The 19,501-nt window shown below is 41.5% G+C and overlaps 1 protein-coding gene across 1 annotated transcript; it reads left to right on the top strand.

Annotated features, from left to right (window-relative positions):
- The first annotated feature begins 957 nt into the window (after positions 1–957).
- On the top strand, positions 958–15,814 carry LOC108682295 (TBC1 domain family member 5). The gene is made up of 13 exons (XM_047883731.1): positions 958–1,269; positions 2,691–2,819; positions 3,704–3,874; positions 4,594–4,682; positions 5,324–5,374; positions 6,028–6,163; positions 6,469–6,602; positions 7,807–7,955; positions 9,764–9,933; positions 10,449–10,479; positions 14,451–14,545; positions 15,193–15,342; positions 15,441–15,814. The coding sequence occupies exons 1-13, from the start codon at positions 1,102–1,104 to the stop codon at positions 15,594–15,596; spliced, it is 1,629 nt and encodes a 542-aa protein (XP_047739687.1). The 5' UTR covers positions 958–1,101; the 3' UTR covers positions 15,597–15,814.
- The last annotated feature ends 3,687 nt before the right edge of the window (positions 15,815–19,501 follow it).

Genomic DNA, 19,501 nt, shown 5'->3' with positions numbered 1-19,501 from the left:
ATGCTCATGCATAGCTTTGTCTAGTCTGTTTTTGAAGATGTTCATGCTTGGAACTTCAACGATGCTATCAGGGAGGCTGTTCCACATGTCGGTGACTCAAAGCAAGAAGAAATTATATCATATAATTTTAATAGGTATGAGATTTTGTGGCTCTAATGCCATAATTTTTTGTTTGATTAAAAAATCACGGTTTACACTTTGCAAACATGTTGTTTCATAAAATTTTCAACTTCGACAATCTGCAGTAAAAACACCCACCCACCACTAGAGCCTCCCCCCGGCAAGCATGACTGACGGTCGCAACAAACAACAACATTTTTTAATAATACAATTTATCTCTTCTTGGCTGCCATTGTTTATTTTGAATACTACCAGTACATATACATTGATATTTGAAGCATCCAAACTGAAATGATCAGGTTGCAGCCACCCAGGAGTTCAAAAAATACCTGTGCTTGTGGATAATTTTACTTGTTCATCTGACTTTTGCCCAGGTTATATATACAGTGATAATAAAGGAAAATTACCTGTAAAAAAAGGCTTTTCATCTACAATTTTGGAAATTCTGCCCCATATTCAATCAGCAAATGCCTTAGTATAAAAATTTTTAAAATATGCATTTCTTATTTTTTTCATTAAACAATTCCAAAATTTAAATTGTTTGAAATATTCAAGAATAAAATTTATACAAATTTGGCACTGGCATTGCAATTTTTTTTTGCTTATTGTACAAGTGCAAAAAGTTATGAATTTTATTTTAGTGTAAACAAAAGACTTGGCCCCTGATACTCTTTCTTCCAGCAGTGACTTCAATGCATTAAATTTTTTAATTTATCTGCAATATGATGTTCAATGTGTTATAGTAATTCAAATGCAATGTGATGTTCAATGTGTATTGATTCAACTGCAAAATGATGTTCAGCAATGCTCCTAAAAAGTGCATTTACTCTCTTACAGGTAAACTCATTGATTGCTAAGAATGAAAATAATGATTAGCGTATAAATAATTTTTCATAATGTTAGGCTAAAATTGCCAGTGGTCTTTAATCCCTCCTGATTTGGGATATTTCATTTAGAATCCTAAATGTTATAGTATTTACAATGGACTATAAAAATACATATCAAAATATTCTATCAGCTGTTATGAACAAAGGGGATGTGTTATTAAGTCATCCCTCTCATTACGTCAGTATTGCATCAAACAGCCCATCATGCCGCAGCATCTGGTGGAAGTTCCTTCTAGGAGTGCTTCCTAAAGATCCTTCACAGGTGAGGCTTCATAGGAGGGAGGTGCTGTACGTAGTTTTCCTTCAGAATGAAACCTAGCATTTTTACCCTCATTTATACTTCAGAATGAAACCTAGCATTTTTTCCCTCATTTATACTTCAGAATGAAACCTAGCATTTTTTCCCTCGTCTATACCTCAGAATGAAACGTAGCATTTTTTCCCTCATTTATACTTCAGAATGAAACCTGGCATTTTTTCCCTCATTTATACTTCAGAATGAAACGTAGCATTTTTTCCCTCATTTATACATACAGAATTTTTTTAAATAACCTACTCATGTCTTTTTATTGCAAATGTATACTAAAACTTAGAGGGGCTTTTGCCAATAGCATTTACAAAGGCAAATTACTGAAGCATTTAACTCATAGTTTATTATGCATGTTAAATATTTCTTCATTTTTGTCTCAAATTTTTCTGATCCTTTGATCTGTATTTATCTATGCCTCCTTAAAATATTAAATATACATAAGCATTATAATCTATAGGTATCTCTATGCATCAGGTTTGAGCTAGGTAATATCTTAGCTGTTAATAAACTTAACAAACATCAGGAAGAAATGTGACATATAGCATGCACAGAGCTAACAGCTAATAAATTCATTTGCATTGCTAATATTGAAGCAGAATGAACAGGATTGCTACTATAATCTATCTTAAAAAATTAACATCCAGCCAAAACTTATCCTGCAAAACCAAAGATGATTTATCATAGTAAATTCATGTAAAAGTACCTAGTAAATGTAACCTTTTTTTCTTCCATGTTTTCAAGTATTTTCAATGTTTGTATATGTTAAGTTTGATGCATGATACCATTCAAGTGAGAATAAGAAATTTGATCATTTTTGTTTTGTTCACATCTGCTTTACATCAGTATCTAATATTATATTAAATTTCTATTGCTATTTATGTTAACGTCTTGTGAACGATTATTGATCAAGGTACTGAATTTGTTTCAAGATATGCATACTTCACTAGATTATTCTTGCCTTGCATATTTTGAATGCTTCAAGTCTGTATTTATCTTCTCATACATTTGTTAAACATTTGGAGTGAATATACTCGGGTCCTGCATTTAAAGAGTGTAATATTATGAAGTCTGGAGTGTTCTTGATTCATTGAAAAAAGTGAAAGCAGTTGCATTGTAAACCTGCTTGTAATTTTGCAGTTGTATATACTGTATATATAATGAAAGGCATTCTCTTCTCCAGTATGAAACTTGAACTAATTTGTACAAATCTAATGCTGGTAGAACTGGGTGCAGTGTTGCAGTGGGAGGCAAGTGTGAGGCAGCAGAGATGAGTTACTGGGTGCAGTGTTGCAGTGGGAGGCAAGTGTGAGGCAGCAGAGATGAGTTACTGGGTGCAGTGTTGCAGTGTACCTCACAAGATGTGTGTTGTGCAGTGGGAGGCGGTTGTGAGGCAGCAGAGGCAGAGCTATGATGAACTTCGCGTTAAACTCTCTGTCACTCCGGGCATTACTGAGGAAACAGAAGATCTTTCTCTCAACAACCCTTTGTCACAAGACACACATGTAAGTTTATCTCTAATTTATTACCTAATTTTAAATTAAGCTTTCATGTTATTTTTTTTTTATGCCATGATTGTCTTATGGACATTGTTTCAATGTTTATATGAAAGTAATTTTTCAACAGCTTGCTTCAATTATCTACATCACCAAACTCCTGGTTACCTATTGATGTCTGTTGCATATCACTGGAACTGATAAACAAAATTTTCCAGAAAATAACTTCCTTACTTTCACACAGACATTGAATCAAGTTGTACTGTAAAGAATGCAAGTAGCATGAAGCCCTTCATGTGACAAAGAATATCAATGACGTTGTAATTACAATTATGAAGAAGTGTTAGCCTGTAGTGGCTCAGGAGCCTTGGTGCCTTCATTTATCTTGCTGGAACTATCAAAATTGTCACATGAATTAACTCTCCATTCCATAAATGAGCTAAGTTTCAAATGCTTCATTAAAATACCAAAAGGTAAAATTAGTTCAAGTGCAATATTTCATGGACATCAGAGGCTTATACATCAGATGTAGGTGCACTTGCAGTGGCCGTGCAAAGTTGAGTGGCAGAACTGAAGCTGCTTGGTAAATGGTGGACTAAAATCATTAATATTGGTACAAATCCTAAAACTAAATAAAGATTGGGAGGAATAATTTGTTGGTGATCTCATGTCAATATATCAGTACAGTATTGTTATTAAGCCCAGAACACTTAGACTAATAAGTCTGATTTTGGGTGTGTTTACCTACTATATTATAAATTACTTCTGGTACTGATTACAAGAGGCACAATTTACAAGGTGCGTGCAGGATCATGAACAGGAAAGTCCTTAAAAATGTCCATTTTGCCTTGCAAAAGAAGCCCACCTCTCACTGTCTCCCGCTCATTATGCAGAGTTCCTGGAACCAATATTTTGAAGACAGTGAGATGAAGCGTCTCATCAGACAAGACGTGGAGCGCACATTCCCTGAAGAAAGATTCTTCCACTTGCCCGTCATCCAGGAGATGATGGTTGCCATCATCTTCTGCTACTCGAAGGAACACCCCGATGTTGGCTTCAAACAGGTCAGGGCTGCACTCTCGAAAATGTTTGAAAGTTTGCAACTTCTTTTTGGGTTTTTGCTACTCAGAGGAGCACCCTGATGTTGGCTTCAAACAGGTCCCTGATGTTGGCTTCAAACAGGTCCCTGATGTTGGCTTCAAACAGGTCAGGGCTGCACTCTTGAGAACATTTGAGAGTTTGCAACCCTGTTGTTTGGGGGTCAGACTGTCTAAAGGTTGAGGCAGTCTGCCCAGTAAAGTCCCAGCTCGTGGTACAGGAGAACAATTTACTGAAACACAGAACAAACATAAGCAAACCTAACAAATTATAATAAATAAATAAGTAGGGTATTACTATTTGTGGTGTGGTACTGGATTATTCAGTATCACACTAGTTAAATATTGAAAATTTATATTTTTGATTATGACCAGTTTTCATGCAGCATTTCAATTGTACTTCATTAAAACATTGTACATGAATATCAACCTTAAGATTCATTAAGTCTGTGAAGTAATTAATTTAAAAGTTCATTATTTTGATGAACCAACTCCATGCTGGTGTTTGGTTGTAGCAAATTTCAAGCAAAGTAATGTAGACTGAACAATGTTATTGTTGACATATATTTACTAGAAGCAGGGAAATCAGATAACATATTCTATGTGAAGCAATATTACATCAGAAATATGTCTGGTGTTTGCATGCATTTTATTATAGCTTGTTTTACCTTGTATTTATAACTCAGGGACTACATGAGGTGCTGGCACCGCTGCTGCAGGTCCTTGACAGCGACTACAGGCAATACGGCCAGCAGCAGCACGCACATCCCAGCCTGTCAGTGCGCAGCAGCATATAATGCTTGCTTGTGATGTTGAAATGATGAGCTATAAATGATAAGATATAAATGTTCAGTTAAGATATTAAAATTATAAGATATAAATGTTCGGTTAAGATATTAAAATTATAAGATATAAATGTTCGGTTAAGATATTAAAATTATAAGATATAAATGTTCGGTTAAGATATTAAAGTGATGAGTTGTAAATGATAAGATATAAATGTTCGGTTAAGATATTGAAATGATGAGTTGTAAATGATGAGATATAAATGGTTGGTTAATATATTTATATAATGAGTTATAAATGATAAGCTATAAATGTTTGGTTAAGATATTCATATAATGAGTTGTAAATGATAAGATATAAATGTTTGATTAAGATATTTAAATGATAAGTTATAAATGATAAAATATAAATGTTTGGATAAGATATTAAATGATAAGATATAAATAAGATATAAATATTTGGTTAAGATATTGATCATTCTAGCAGGCATATCCTATGAAATTTAATTAGTGTAAAGTTAGCTCCTAATTCTACTGAGAATATTTACACTCTCTTAATTCTATTGATGATTCACATTTTAATAGAGCTGAATATTGAACTTTATGAGCAATGAATAACTTTGCAACACAGGCCTGTTCTTGACCTGCTGATGGACCTTGCCTACCTCGAACATGATGCATAGTGAGTCATGGTGTGATGAATAATAATATAGTCATGGTGTCATGAATAATGATATGGCAAGTAATATGATAGTGAGTAATTCTCACAACCCACTGTCAGTTAGCTCCCTCTGAGTAGATTGACTACTTTCATATAAAGCTGCTGCTTCAATACATGGAACGAACAGTGCGGGACTGCAGGAGTTGTTTATTTGATGTTTGACACTGACCACAACACTATGATGTCTGCCACACCCCACACTATGTTATGTGCACACCACCACATTATGTTATGTGCACACCACAACACTATGTTATGTGCACACCACCACATTATGTTATGTGCACACCACAACACTATATTATGTGCACACCACAACACTATGTTATGTGCACACCACAACACTATGTTATGTGCACACCACAACACTATGTTATGTGCACACCACCACATTATGTTATGTGCACAACATGACACTATATTATCTTCCAACTCACTGTTGCATATATGTCCCAACATTTTGCACGTTCTCACACATGTATCATTACGGCAGTTGTATACCCATGGCAGTTTTATACATATACAAATATTGCACGCTCTCACACATGTATCATTACGGCAGTTGTATATGCATACAAATACAGCACATTCTCACACATGTATCATTACGGCAGTTGTCTGCTGTGCGGGATGATGCAGCGCCTGAGCAAGTGGTACGTCAGTAGAGACCCGCCCCCTGCTCCTGATCTGCAGCAGCCTCTCCTGCAGCAGCCCCTCCTGCAGCAGCCCTTCTCTGACCCTGTCCCAGTGGTGGGTCTGGGTGGTAGTGGTGTGTTGGTGGTGGTGGTGGGTGGTGGTGGGCGGTGGTGGTGTTATCTGCCTGTACAATGTGCTGCTGTTATCGGCCTGAAGCAGCAGTGCCAGGCAAGGGTCGCTGGTCACTCTGGGTTTAGCCGTGTAGAGTTTGAGGGACTTAGCATTTTTCAATTTCCAATCTCTACGTATCCACTTTATATTTATCTCATATCTACATCGTATCCACATCATACCCACATCGTATCGACATCGTATCAACATTGTATCCACCTCATATCAACCTGATATCCACCGGGCAGGTCCCCAGCCCGGGCGAGGTGTCGCCGCTGCAGGCCCGCATTGAGCTCATCCACCAGCAGCTCCTGCCCGCCCTCCTGCCCGCCCTCGCCCTCCACCTCACCCGCCTCGACATCTCCCCACAAGTCTACGCCATGTGGGTCACTGACGTGACTAGGGTGATTAGGTTGACTAGGGTGACTGGGGTGACTAGGGTGACGTGTGGGGGACTTCCCTCCACCTCACCCGCCTCGACATCTCCCCACAAGTCTACGCCATGTGGGTGACTGGGGTGACGTGTGGGTGACGTGGGTGACGTGTGGGTGACTGGGGTGACGTGTGGGTGACTAGGGTGACGTGTGGGGGACTGGGGTCAGACGCCCATGCTGAAGCACCACTTTGGACGCCATAAGTGCTCTTGAAATCGATGATGGGAAATTATTATAGCTTCCAGGTCTCGAACCTACGACAAGCTCCTCTCATCTTATATCGGCCCGAGCCATCAGTGGGCATTAAGGCCTCCCTATCAAGAGTAACATTTCTGTGCACAGAAGTTGCTAAACATGAAGCTGATTCATATTTATTGATATTTAATTATTTTTAATATTGTATTGATATCTCTCGAATTGATATGCGTTTGATATCTCTCTCCAAACGCATTGGCCTTCATCTTGCTTATCCAGCAGGCTATCACGTGTACTGCTGAAAATTTGATTATATGTACTGTATGTCTGTTGATTTATTTGATTATCTAATAATAACCTGTAACTATTTACCCTGTAACTATTACTCCGTAACTTTTATGTGTACGTCTGTTGATTTATTTGATTATCTAATATCAACACGTAACTCTAAACCCGTAACTATTAACCTGTAACTATTCACCTGTAACTATTACCCCATAACTATTAACTCATAATTATTAACCCATAACTATTAACTCATAATTATTAACCCATAACTATTAACCCATAACTATTACCCTGTAACTATTAATCATAACTATTACCCCGTAACTGTTAACCTGTAACTATTAACCCATAACTATTAACCCGTAACTATTAACCCATAACTATTACCCCATAACTATTACCTCGTAACTATTAACCCATAACTATTACCCTGTAACTATTAACCCATAACTATTACCTCGTAACTATTACCCCATAACTATTAACCCATAACCAATAACCCCAGAACTATTAACCCATAACCAATTACCCCGGAACTATTAACCCATAACTATTACCCCGTACCTGTTAACCTGTAACTTATTATCCGTGACTAATTACCTGTAAGTAATTACCCTGTAACTATAACCCATAACCATTACCCCGTAACCAATTCCCCGGTACCTACAGCCGGTGGCTGAGGCTGTTGTTCGGGCGGGAGTTCTCCCTGGCGCAGCTGCCGCTGGTGTGGGACGCTGTCTTCTGGTGCGCCTCCTGCGACGACTTCCCGCTGGCCGACCACATCGCCATTGCCCTCCTTGATACCATCAAAACGCAGCGTAATTAATCTATAGCACTTATTACACTTTCTTTATTACTTACTTATTACTTACATCTTATTTGTTAGGTACTTATGCCTGCCACAATATACTTGTTTATACTTTGACAGCGGCTTCTAAACCACCATTCGGAACCTCCCGCCGGGGTGTTTCTTCCGGCACTGTAGTGCAGTGGTAGCAGCACTGTAGTGCAGTGGTAGCAGCACTGTAGTGCAGTGGTAGCAGCACTGACTGTAGTGCAGTGGTAGCCGCACCGAGATGAGAGTAGATAACCGTGGGTTTGAACCTGGTAAAGTTCATCTCATTCTTCAGTGTCACTGGTGGACGTAGCTTTATCGCTATCAATAAGTGACGCTTAACCCTCTACCACCTGACACGAGTAACCAGAGCGACATTGCCACAAGCCTTCTATAATATTTTATAATACAAATATCTTCCATTTTGCATAATATTGTACAATACAAATTTTCCCCAAAAAGGATAGGTTCTAGTAAGCGCAGAATGACTTGCACTGATGGTTGCCGCCACGTACGACAACTTTAAAATGTTCTCTGTTGCGTACAAGCGTCGTCAGGTTGCCATACACTTAATAGTTTAGGTAGAATTATATTGTACGTAAACTATTAATACTTAATACATATTAATAGCCTATATATAATTATATTGTAAGTAAACTATTAATACTTAATACGTATTAATAGTTTACGTATAATTCAAGTTGAACGTCTTGTTCCCAGAGAGTGACATACGGCGGTGGAGGGTTAAAGATTGGCCTTGGGTGGATGCCCCTACATGAACTCTGGGTGCTGGGTGCATGGGAGGGTTCTTGAAGTGGGAGGTTATCATAAATGTTGAGAACCACCAACTTGTGGTAACATCCACCCTCGTTTGAACACACTTCTATTGTATAAGCGTGTTGCTGTGCTGTGCTGTGCCTCTATATTGAGTTGCTGTGCCGTGCCTCTACCCTATCGAAACTTTTATTCCTGTCAGCCGCTGGCTCAAGGACGCCCCAAGCTCGCCTAGCGCGTGAATTAGCGGCTCTATGTCCGCTTTAGGTTCTGGTTGTACGAGGGAAATTAGCACCTGATTAGGATCCGGTCTATTCCTTGACAACCGTTGGGCGACTGCGGGGCGCGCGTATTTGGCATCTGATACGTTCGGGACAGACATGGCCGTATCTGAAAAAATACGTTAATAAATGCCCCCATCCCTTCCCCCCCCCCCTTATGGAGGGAAAGGAGGGGGCATTTGAATCTTAGTACGTTGTAGGGGACATTTGAATGCATTCTAGTACTACTCGCTTAGTTTTAAGGTCAGAGCACAGTTTATCAGAAGCTCAATTACCATGCATAGACGTTTATAGCTAGTAACTATTTTGACATGGCGTGGTTAGTAATGAGGACAATAATTGCAAATAAAAAATTTGATCGATACATCAATATAACTGGGGCCATATTTTCAAAATTTGCTAAGTGAACGTAAGTAATTACGCTTTATTTTCTTGTCTACGATTGGTGGATTTTGCTTGAAAGGCCGTCGATGATTGGCTGATGAACTTACGATCTCTTAACTTTTTTTGAAAGTGTGGGCTCAGATTCGAGGTAATGCAAGTCAAGCCAAGTTTCTCCTATTCCATCCATGTATCCTACAGAATGAACAACGTTGTGTTTAAAATAATCTTTGAATTATTTGCCGTATCGTGTCATGTAACTTTCGTATGTTAAATTTCTATCGAGCAAACAGTTCTGCAAGGGCTTCGAATTCCTGCGTCCATTGACGAAAGATTAAAATGCTGTGCTGTGCAGTGCTGTGCGGCGACTACCTGACGTGCCTGAACCTGCTCATGCGGTTCCCTCATCCCGCGGACGTGACGGCGCTTCTGGCCACCGCCCTGCAGCAGCACATCGTCCACCTCCAGCAGGTCCGTCGTGTGACACACCTCCTCTTCACCCTTACGGATGTGTTCGTGGATGCCGTTAGTTTTCTCAGTGTCGTTAGTTTTGTGAGTGACGTTAGTTTTCTCAGTGTCGGCACCGGGAGATGGCGGCGCTCTAAATTACAGCTAAGAAAGGAAATGTCGGCGTCATGTGTGTAATATGTGGCAACATGCTCATTGGGCCGCGCATGGAGGCATTATATAGTAATTATATATTAGTTTTATGCTATAAAGTTAGGCAATCTCTAGATGGGGACATATTTGCGACGCGATGTGCTGGATGAGTGTGAGTGTCGTACACGTGAGCGAGGCTGTCCCACGACGCCCGTCCATACAAGCCTCTTCAGCCGCTATTTGGTCGTAAATATTTATGGCTGCCTTCCCCGCGTCTGTAGGAGAACCTCGGGGTATTACCAGTTAATATGTGATGGTTGTACGTGGTACCACTCCTGACACCCCCACCCTCTCATGTTCATACCTCACCCCCACCCTCTCATGTTCATACCTCACCCCCACCCTCTCATGTTCATACCTCANGCTGGAACTTGAACAAGTTTGGCAGCTTCAAGTTCAGTTCAGTAGACGGTGAGTTGCTGCTGGAACTTGAACAAGTTTGGCAGCTTCAAGTTCAGTTCAGTAGACGGTGAGTTGCTGCTGGAACTTGAACAAGTTTGGCAGCTTCAAGTTCAGTTCAGTAGACGGTGAGTTGCTGCTGGAACTTGAACAAGTTTGGCAGCTTCAAGTTCAGTTCAGTAGACGGTGAGTTGCTGCTGGAACTTGAACAAGTTTGGCAGCTTCAAGTTCAGTTCAGTAGACGGTGAGTTGCTGCTGGAACTTGAACAAGTTTGGCAGCTTCAAGTTCAGTTCAGTAGACGGTGAGTTGCTGCTGGAACTTGAACAAGTTTGGCAGCTTCAAGTTCAGTTCAGTAGACGGTGAGTTGCTGCTGGAACTTGAACAAGTTTGGCAGCTTCAAGTTCAGTTCAGTAGACGGTGAGTTGCTGCTGGAACTTGAACAAGTTTGGCAGCTTCAAGTTCAGTTCAGTAGACGGTGAGTTGCTGCTGGAACTTGAACAAGTTTGGCAGCTTCAAGTTCAGTTCAGTAGACGGTGAGTTGCTGCTGGAACTTGAACAAGTTTGGCAGCTTCAAGTTCAGTTCAGTAGACGGTGAGTTGCTGCTGGAACTTGAACAAGTTTGGCAGCTTCAAGTTCAGTTCAGTAGACGGTGAGTTGCTGCTGGAACTTGAACAAGTTTGGCAGCTTCAAGTTCAGTTCAGTAGACGGTGAGTTGCTGCTGGAACTTGAACAAGTTTGGCAGCTTCAAGTTCAGTTCAGTAGACGGTGAGTTGCTGCTGGAACTTGAACAAGTTTGGCAGCTTCAAGTTCAGTTCAGTAGACGGTGAGTTGCTGCTGGAACTTGAACAAGTTTGGCAGCTTCAAGTTCAGTTCAGTAGACGGTGAGTTGCTGCTGGAACTTGAACAAGTTTGGCAGCTTCAAGTTCAGTTCAGTAGACGGTGAGTTGCTGCTGGAACTTGAACAAGTTTGGCAGCTTCAAGTTCAGTTCAGTAGACGGTGAGTTGCTGCTGGAACTTGAACAAGTTTGGCAGCTTCAAGTTCAGTTCAGTAGACGGTGAGTTGCTGCTGGAACTTGAACAAGTTTGGCAGCTTCAAGTTCAGTTCAGTAGACGGTGAGTTGCTGCTGGAACTTGAACAAGTTTGGCAGCTTCAAGTTCAGTTCAGTAGACGGTGAGTTGCTGCTGGAACTTGAACAAGTTTGGCAGCTTCAAGTTCAGTTCAGTAGACGGTGAGTTGCTGCTGGAACTTGAACAAGTTTGGCAGCTTCAAGTTCAGTTCAGTAGACGGTGAGTTGCTGCTGGAACTTGAACAAGTTTGGCAGCTTCAAGTTCAGTTCAGTAGACGGTGAGTTGCTGCTGGAACTTGAACAAGTTTGGCAGCTTCAAGTTCAGTTCAGTAGACGGTGAGTTGCTGCTGGAACTTGAACAAGTTTGGCAGCTTCAAGTTCAGTTCAGTAGACGGTGAGTTGCTGCTGGAACTTGAACAAGTTTGGCAGCTTCAAGTTCAGTTCAGTAGACGGTGAGTTGCTGCTGGAACTTGAACAAGTTTGGCAGCTTCAAGTTCAGTTCAGTAGACGGTGAGTTGCTGCTGGAACTTGAACAAGTTTGGCAGCTTCAAGTTCAGTTCAGTAGACGGTGAGTTGCTGCTGGAACTTGAACAAGTTTGGCAGCTTCAAGTTCAGTTCAGTAGACGGTGAGTTGCTGCTGGAACTTGAACAAGTTTGGCAGCTTCAAGTTCAGTTCAGTAGACGGTGAGTTGCTGCTGGAACTTGAACAAGTTTGGCAGCTTCAAGTTCAGTTCAGTAGACGGTGAGTTGCTGCTGGAACTTGAACAAGTTTGGCAGCTTCAAGTTCAGTTCAGTAGACGGTGAGTTGCTGCTGGAACTTGAACAAGTTTGGCAGCTTCTAGTTCTGGTCCACACAGTCGGGAGGCCCCACACTGTGCGGTCCACACAGTCGGGAGGCCCCACACTGTGCGGTCCACACAGTCGGGAGGCCCTACACTGTGCGGTCCACACATTGCTGTCTCTTATACACATCTAGATGTGTATAAGAGACAGGCCATGGCTCTGTGTGATGTATACATGGCTCTGTGTGATGTATACATGGCTCTGTATGATGTATACATGGTCCTGTGATTAAAAAAGTTTTTTTTCACTCGGATGGTTGTGGAAATTGATAACGTTATTGAAGATTCTAGGTTTAATTGTTCGATCGTCAATTGCTTTTATTCTTTCTGTTTGATTCCCGTAGTTGCTTTATTTAGGCGCATATATATAATAATAATGTAATGTATATAATAATGTAACGGTTACATAGGTTACGGCAAAGAGCGTAGAGAGAGAGGGTCGCAGTGAAATCTGCTACACTTAAAGAAAAAGAAAGTCCGAGCGCAATCAAAATTGAGAATCTATCAGTTAACATCACTCAAACTTCTCTGTTCACCAGAAACATTTATCAGATACAGTGCCGTTGAGTCGTACGACTGTTGTAAACGACCGTAATCTACGCACACGTTTGCTGCCGTATTTCCAGCGGCCGTATCGCAGCCGTAGCCGCGCGTCTCCGCCGTCATAGTTCTTCATAACCGTCGTGTCTCGCTGATGACTCACGGTCAGTCTGGTGTAGGTTATTTTACAACGACCGTACTTCAGAATAGTGGCCTAGTTTTCATCGTCGATGATGTTACTACGAGCTCGTTGCCGTACCTCTGCTGTTGGTAATCGTGACCACACCGCTTCTTCTGATGAGAATTGTGACCGTACCAATAATATAGGTAATTCATGCGCAGTGCTCAAAACTTGACTCTTCCAATTGCCGGCGTTATAATCGCTGGACGTCTCGTGGCCTCTCACGGTTGAGTCGCAGCCAGTGTCTTGATGTTGACTACGTACATAAATATGTTGAAGTCATTCCTTGTAGAGTTTTTACGTTATTATATCGGAGTCGTAGAGGTATGAGTGACTCGAACTCGACGTTTCGCGTGGCCGTTATTTCGCGACCCACCGCCCATTGCGTGGTGACCGTAATGACGTCACGGTTACCACAGTAGAACCACCTTTTGGTGCGAATTTTAGGGCCGTTATATACTCTTGTGTCGCCTGCAGTTAAGTCTTTATCCTTCGAAGTGACGCCGCGACAGTTTACTGGCTGCCACTAACCACTGCCCAGTTACTGGCTGCCACTACCCACTGCCAGCTACTGGCTGCCACTACCCACTGCCAGCTACTGGCTGCCACTACCCACTGCCCAGCTACTGGCTACCACTACCCACTGCCCAGCTACTGGCTGCCACTAACCACTGCCCAGTTACTGTCTGCCACTAACCACTGCCCAGTTACTGGCTGCCACTACCCACTGCCCAGTTACTGGCTGCCACTACCCACTGCCCAGTTACTGGCTGCCACTAAGTCGGGAGGCCCTACACTGTGCGGTCCACACATTCGGGAGGCCCCACACTGTGCGGTCCACACAGTTGGGAGGCCCCACACTGTGCGGTCCACACGGTCGGGAGGCCCACACTGTGGCCCCACTCTATCTCCAGAAAGTATGTTATTTTAAAGTTCACTTCATTTAAGTTCATGTGACATTAAATTATTAATTAATCAATAATTATTTAATTAATAATTAAATAATAATAATTATTTAATTAATCATTAATTAAGGTTCATGTAAGGTTCACATAAATTCAGTGACCCAGTGGTTAAAGTTCAGAGTACCAAGATTGGCGCAGAGAGGCGCGGGTTCGATCCCAGCTCTGTGCGCCAGTTTCTGGTCAGAATCGGCGAGGAGGCCGGGCGGTTAAGCACAGCAGAATTGTAGCAGTGAGTTGCGAGTTCGAGATCGCAACAAGCTGTGAATGTTCTGCGATGTTGAGAATCGGCGACAGGTCTTATGGCCTAAAAACGCTGACACCGCTAATATTATTATTATTATTAATATTAATATTATCATTACGTCACTGATCCACGCCCGCCCACAGGACCTGCAGACGCTGGCCGGCAGTTGCAGCCTCTGAGGCCTGCGCCTCCCCACGCCAACGGCGCGGCCGTGGGGACGTCTTCCCCCCGCCTGCAGGTGCTGGCATCTGGGATCCTCTTGTGTTGGGGGGTTAAACCTTTTATTTTGGGGGGTCACAGGGTCATGTTGTATGCAGGTTATCATGAATAACTACAAATAACATGTTCATGGTGAGATACGCGCATCGTTATTTGGACAATATCTATTTTTAGAGCAGTTTCTCATTTATGAAAAAAGGCGATATTGTGGTCGTCATGTCCGTCCGTTCGTCTGTCTGTCTGTCCATCCGTCCGTCCGTGACTTCATATTTTCGTCGATGAGAAGATGCGCGCTCTGTCACTCACTGCAATGAGTACTGATTTATATTTTTTTTTATCTGAGTGAGATTATGGCATCGTGCAAGTTAGTTAGGCTCTATTTTTATTGTTCATATAATTATATTCCTAAAGATTCAAATTTCTTTACCTTAATTTTTTATCTTTTGTCCCCATGAAATGATTAATTGCTGCATAAACTTGTAACTTTGAACTGACGAGGTTAAATGAGGGTAACCGCGAGGAGTTTTGCTAAACGTTGTCTTCCTGGAGCATGAAGTAGCGGAAATAATCTTTGAAATAGGAAGGATAGATTATTGATGAAATGGGGAGGATTAAATGACATCATTATCTTATGTGCTGTGCATGATGCTGTCCATCATCATGCAGGAGGCACGGCTGGTGTTGCAGGAGGACAGCTTGCTGCAGCAGATGGCAGACGCGCTGAGCCACCACCTGACGGCGCTGGGCCGCCGCCACCTGCAGCTTAGCGTCCATACTGACGGCGACGTCAGGGCGGCCATGGACAGCCTCCTGCAGGTGATGAACAGCCTAATCATTATTCTAATTCTACTGATATTATTTACACAAAGCGCCAATAAAATTGTAGATGCCGCTAATGTTGATGTCCTTTGCAGGTGAGCAGGAGGCTACAGGAGGCTGCCCGCGGGGAGGCCCTGAGCCATGAAGCTGCCTCGCTCAAATCTCTCCCCCCCACCAGAAGTCATCCCCTCGAACATTCCCCCACCAGAAGTCACCCCCTTGAACATCCCCTACAAGGCTCCCCCAACTAGTTTAATTCCTGAGGGCTTAGGTTCACCCGGGGTCTGCGGTCTCATTAACCGTCAATGTAATTCCTGCCGAAGACCTTAAGATCCCTCGGGGTAATACGTACCCAGCTTGGAGACACTCAGACTTCGCTTGGAAACACTCAGACTTCGCTTGGAGACATCCAGACTTTGCTTGGAGCAGGGTTGGCGATTTTTTTGATTTTTTTTTAAAAAATCAAAAAAATCAAAAATCAATGATTTTTTTGATTTTTTCATGATTTTTTTGATTTTTTCATGATTTTTTTGATTTATTTGATTTTTTTGATTTTTTCAACTTTTTTGTCTTTTTGAAGTGTTATTTTTTATGTTGCAATTAGCCTACACTAAACCATGAATAACAATACCTCAATATAAATTAAAGACTGCCACTCAATATATTTAAATATATGAAAAAATCAAAAAAATCATGATTTTTTTATAAAAAAATCATGATTTTTTTATAAAAAAATCAAGTGATTTAATCACATGATTTAATCATTTTGATTTAATCATTGCCAACCCTGGCTTGGAGACACCCAAAGTTCGCTTGGAGACACCCAGACTTCGCTTGGAGACACCAACCTAAGGCCATGCTGAAGCACCACCATCGACGACAACCAAGCGTTGTCCACAAGCGACACCGAGAAACAACCTGACCTTCCCCTGACTCGAACCTACGGCTACCTACTCGCATCTCCGGCCGCCACCACTGAATTACAGTGCCGCTAACCACTGCACTGCAGTGACTCACGTCTTGCCATGATAAACATTGTGCGGTCACAAATTCTTGTGATATTATGAGATGAGCGCGAGCTCTACATCATGATCATTTTATTGTCTGTTTACCTCAATTATTTTCTCTATATTGTTTATAATTTCGAATACCCTCAGCTTTGTGTTCGCGACGTATCGCTGCGTTCGTTGACGTTTTATGTGTCTTTTCCCTTGAATATGTGCGGCTCAGAAGTCTACTTGTGATGAGGTTATGTTATGTTGGTGGAGGTTTTTTTCTTTAAATAATTTATGTTCTGTTTCCGAATCGCATTCTTGGCAACATTATCTAGCAAATGTTCATTTTTAGCGCATTTTCTCATTTATGAAAAAAAGACGTTATTGTGCTTGCCACATCCGTCCGTCTGTCAGTCTGTCCGTCCGTGACTTCATGTTTTCGTCGACGAGAGAATGCGCTCTCTGTCACTCACTGCAGTAAGTACAGAGTTATATTTTTATTGTTTTTCTCTCTCTTCAACACTTACTTTATATATTTCCTTGTTAAAATATAATGCCTTGATTTCTTTCCGTTGTAAAAATATGCACATAAGGTTTGGCACGATTCTTAAGACTCTGTTCTTTAGTTTCAAATGAACTTCCGACATTTTCGTTACTCCAACACCAGTAACTGCTCGCAGTCTCTATACTCCAACACCAGTAACTGCTCTCAGTCTCTATACTCCAACACCAGTAACTGCTCTCAGTTCCTATACTCCAACACCAGTAACTGCTCTCAGTTCCTATACTCCAACACCAGTAACTGCTCTTAGTCTCTATACTCCAACACCAGTAACTGCTCCCAGTCTCTATACTCCAACACCAGTAACTGCTCTTAGTCTCTTTATTCCAGCATGAAGCTCGACATTGTGCAAGAAGCTTCTTGACTTTGAGCCAAAAGCCAGACTGGAAAATATCTTCTTTCCGAGCCATGAGTTTCATAAAATATTTGATGTTGTGTATGGAACCGTAGAGTTGCGCTACGTGATTTATAATTCAACCAAAATATTGGTGAAAAAATTCAATATTGAGACGCAAGAGTTTGTTGAAAAATCCGACCTTAGCAACGTGACATGAGAGTGATAGATGCTTGTTGCCTCACGTGACTTGCCTGCTCTGGGCACGCAGTCATGACCCACTTGGCTGCTCTGGGCACGCAGTCATGACACACTTGGCCTGCTCTGGGCACGCAGTCATGACACACTTGGCCTGCTCTGGGCACGCAGTCATGACACACTTGACTGCTCTGGGCACGCAGTCATGACACACTTGGCCTGCTCTGGGCACGCAGTCATGACACACTTGGCCTGCTCTGGGCACGCAGTCATGACACACTTGGCCTGCACTCTCGACAAGTTTTTTATGTCGCTGAATAATAATGAAAGTTTGAAGACCAGATTTCTTGGATGTTAATGTAACATAAATTATTTAACGAACTAATTAGTACGGACTAGTTAACAATTGAGCTCGAAGATTTAGTTGCATTTGAGATCGTAGCTGTAATTATAAATTCTTCAATCAAGCGGACTGACATTAACGCATGTATCCAAGCGTTGCCTTCCGCAGTGAAGAGTTCGAGCTGTGATTTCTGCATTTGTTTATTAGTTTTCTCCTCAATTGCGTTGTACATTTTACGTTTATACCAGCAGTTGCTGGAAGAAATGCTAACAGGTACTTTGTTGCTCTAACAAGGAGACGTCATGCGCTGTTGTGCATGATAAGCTCAAGCCATCTTATCTCTGTTTGCTTCCTAAGACACGCGCATGGCTGACGTCTGCACACGCATGGCTGACGTCTGCACACGCATGGCTGACGTCTGCACACGCATGGCTGACGTCTGCACACGCATGGCTGACGTCTGCAAGATGCCTCATGTCTTTACAAAGTGGAATGCTACAATTCACTTCCATATCAGTTCCGCCCACTTGCGCAGCATTGCATAGTCGCTTCAACAAGTTAACTCTATACAACACATATAAATAAATCTTAAACTCCAATACGTAATATTTACGATAGTTACATATAAAATTTGAGTTAGAAACGGCAGTAGTAAAATAATATGGTACTCCCAGCTTTAATATTTGCAATATTTTCATTTATTCCTATTTTTTCAATTCCTTCATTTATAAACTATCGTATTATAAATTTCTATATTTTTGGTAATATTGTCCTCGTATAAGTCGCAGGCAGGAAAATGTGCTATTCATCTTTGGGCAGAGCTGTTTATGAATTATGTATGCATATAGAATTAGAATTTTATCTTCTAAATTTCCGGTGTGATTTTCGTTCCTACTGTCATGTTTTGTCATGAATATATATAATATGAATGAATATGAATATAGTCCAACGAACGTCTGGCGGGCGATAAAGAATTAACACTTCTCCGCCTAGTGTCATCCACTCAAATACAAGGAAATAATCTCCGATTTTTTTTTTTATAATAATTAGTTGATGAATCTCAACTCGCAAACGCGTATTGCGAAAGAGCAAGAAACAAATAGCCTTGCGCTTATTTCCGTTCGCATGAGTCATATTGACTCATTTAGTCCCGGCGTAAGGGGTATCTTTTTGGTGTGGGTAATAAAAGTGTCATTATTTTGATAATGTGACGCATATTAAATATTTCTGTAATATGTATGTTGAACCTACGAACATTTTATTGCACAATACTGAGCTTACCGCTTGTTTCTGTGGCATGTGTGTGTAGTAAAAGTAATATAATCGCTTGTGTTGTTAAGTCGATGAGAGGAATGAAGACAGCAGTCGATGAGAGGAATGAAGACAGCAGTCGCTGAGAGGATAACAAGTCTCGTATGGCGAGACTTGTTATAACATAACATTACATAGTGATGTCGGCGCTAAAGGAGAGTGGCCTGTCGCCGAATCTTGAACTTTTCGTGCCTTGTTCACAGAAGATCTAAAATTGTGTCATTTGACCGGATCTTTTCAAAACTGACGATAGTTCGAAATGGCTATTCGACTTCCACCGTGTTCGACATGGTGCTAGGCATTTCAAATCTGAACATATATTTTTCCATAGCTTTATCTGGTCTGTTCTTGAACGCGTTCATACTCGGAGCGCCAACGATGTCACCGGGGAGGCTGTTCCCTGCTGTGAGCTG

The sequence above is a fragment of the Hyalella azteca genome, unplaced genomic scaffold (assembly GCF_000764305.2).
Source record: "Hyalella azteca isolate HAZT.00-mixed unplaced genomic scaffold, Hazt_2.0.2 contig13526, whole genome shotgun sequence".
Lineage (NCBI taxonomy): Eukaryota > Metazoa > Arthropoda > Malacostraca > Amphipoda > Hyalellidae > Hyalella > Hyalella azteca.
The sequence above is the reverse complement of the archived record's forward strand: the minus strand, read 5'-3'. Positions and strand labels throughout refer to the sequence as shown.

What these genes read in the sequence shown, in the direction of transcription:
- LOC108682295 (XM_047883731.1), top strand. Translation starts at nt 1,102, where the DNA reads ATGGACTATAAAAATACATATCAAAATATTCTATCAGCTGTTATGAAC. An exon ending in CTTTGTCACAAGACACACAT is followed by an intron (nt 2,820 to 3,703) that starts GTAAGTTTATCT and finishes CTCATTATGCAG; the next exon opens with AGTTCCTGGAACCAATATTT. An exon ending in TCTCTGACCCTGTCCCAGTG is followed by an intron (nt 6,164 to 6,468) that starts GTGGGTCTGGGT and finishes TCCACCGGGCAG; the next exon opens with GTCCCCAGCCCGGGCGAGGT.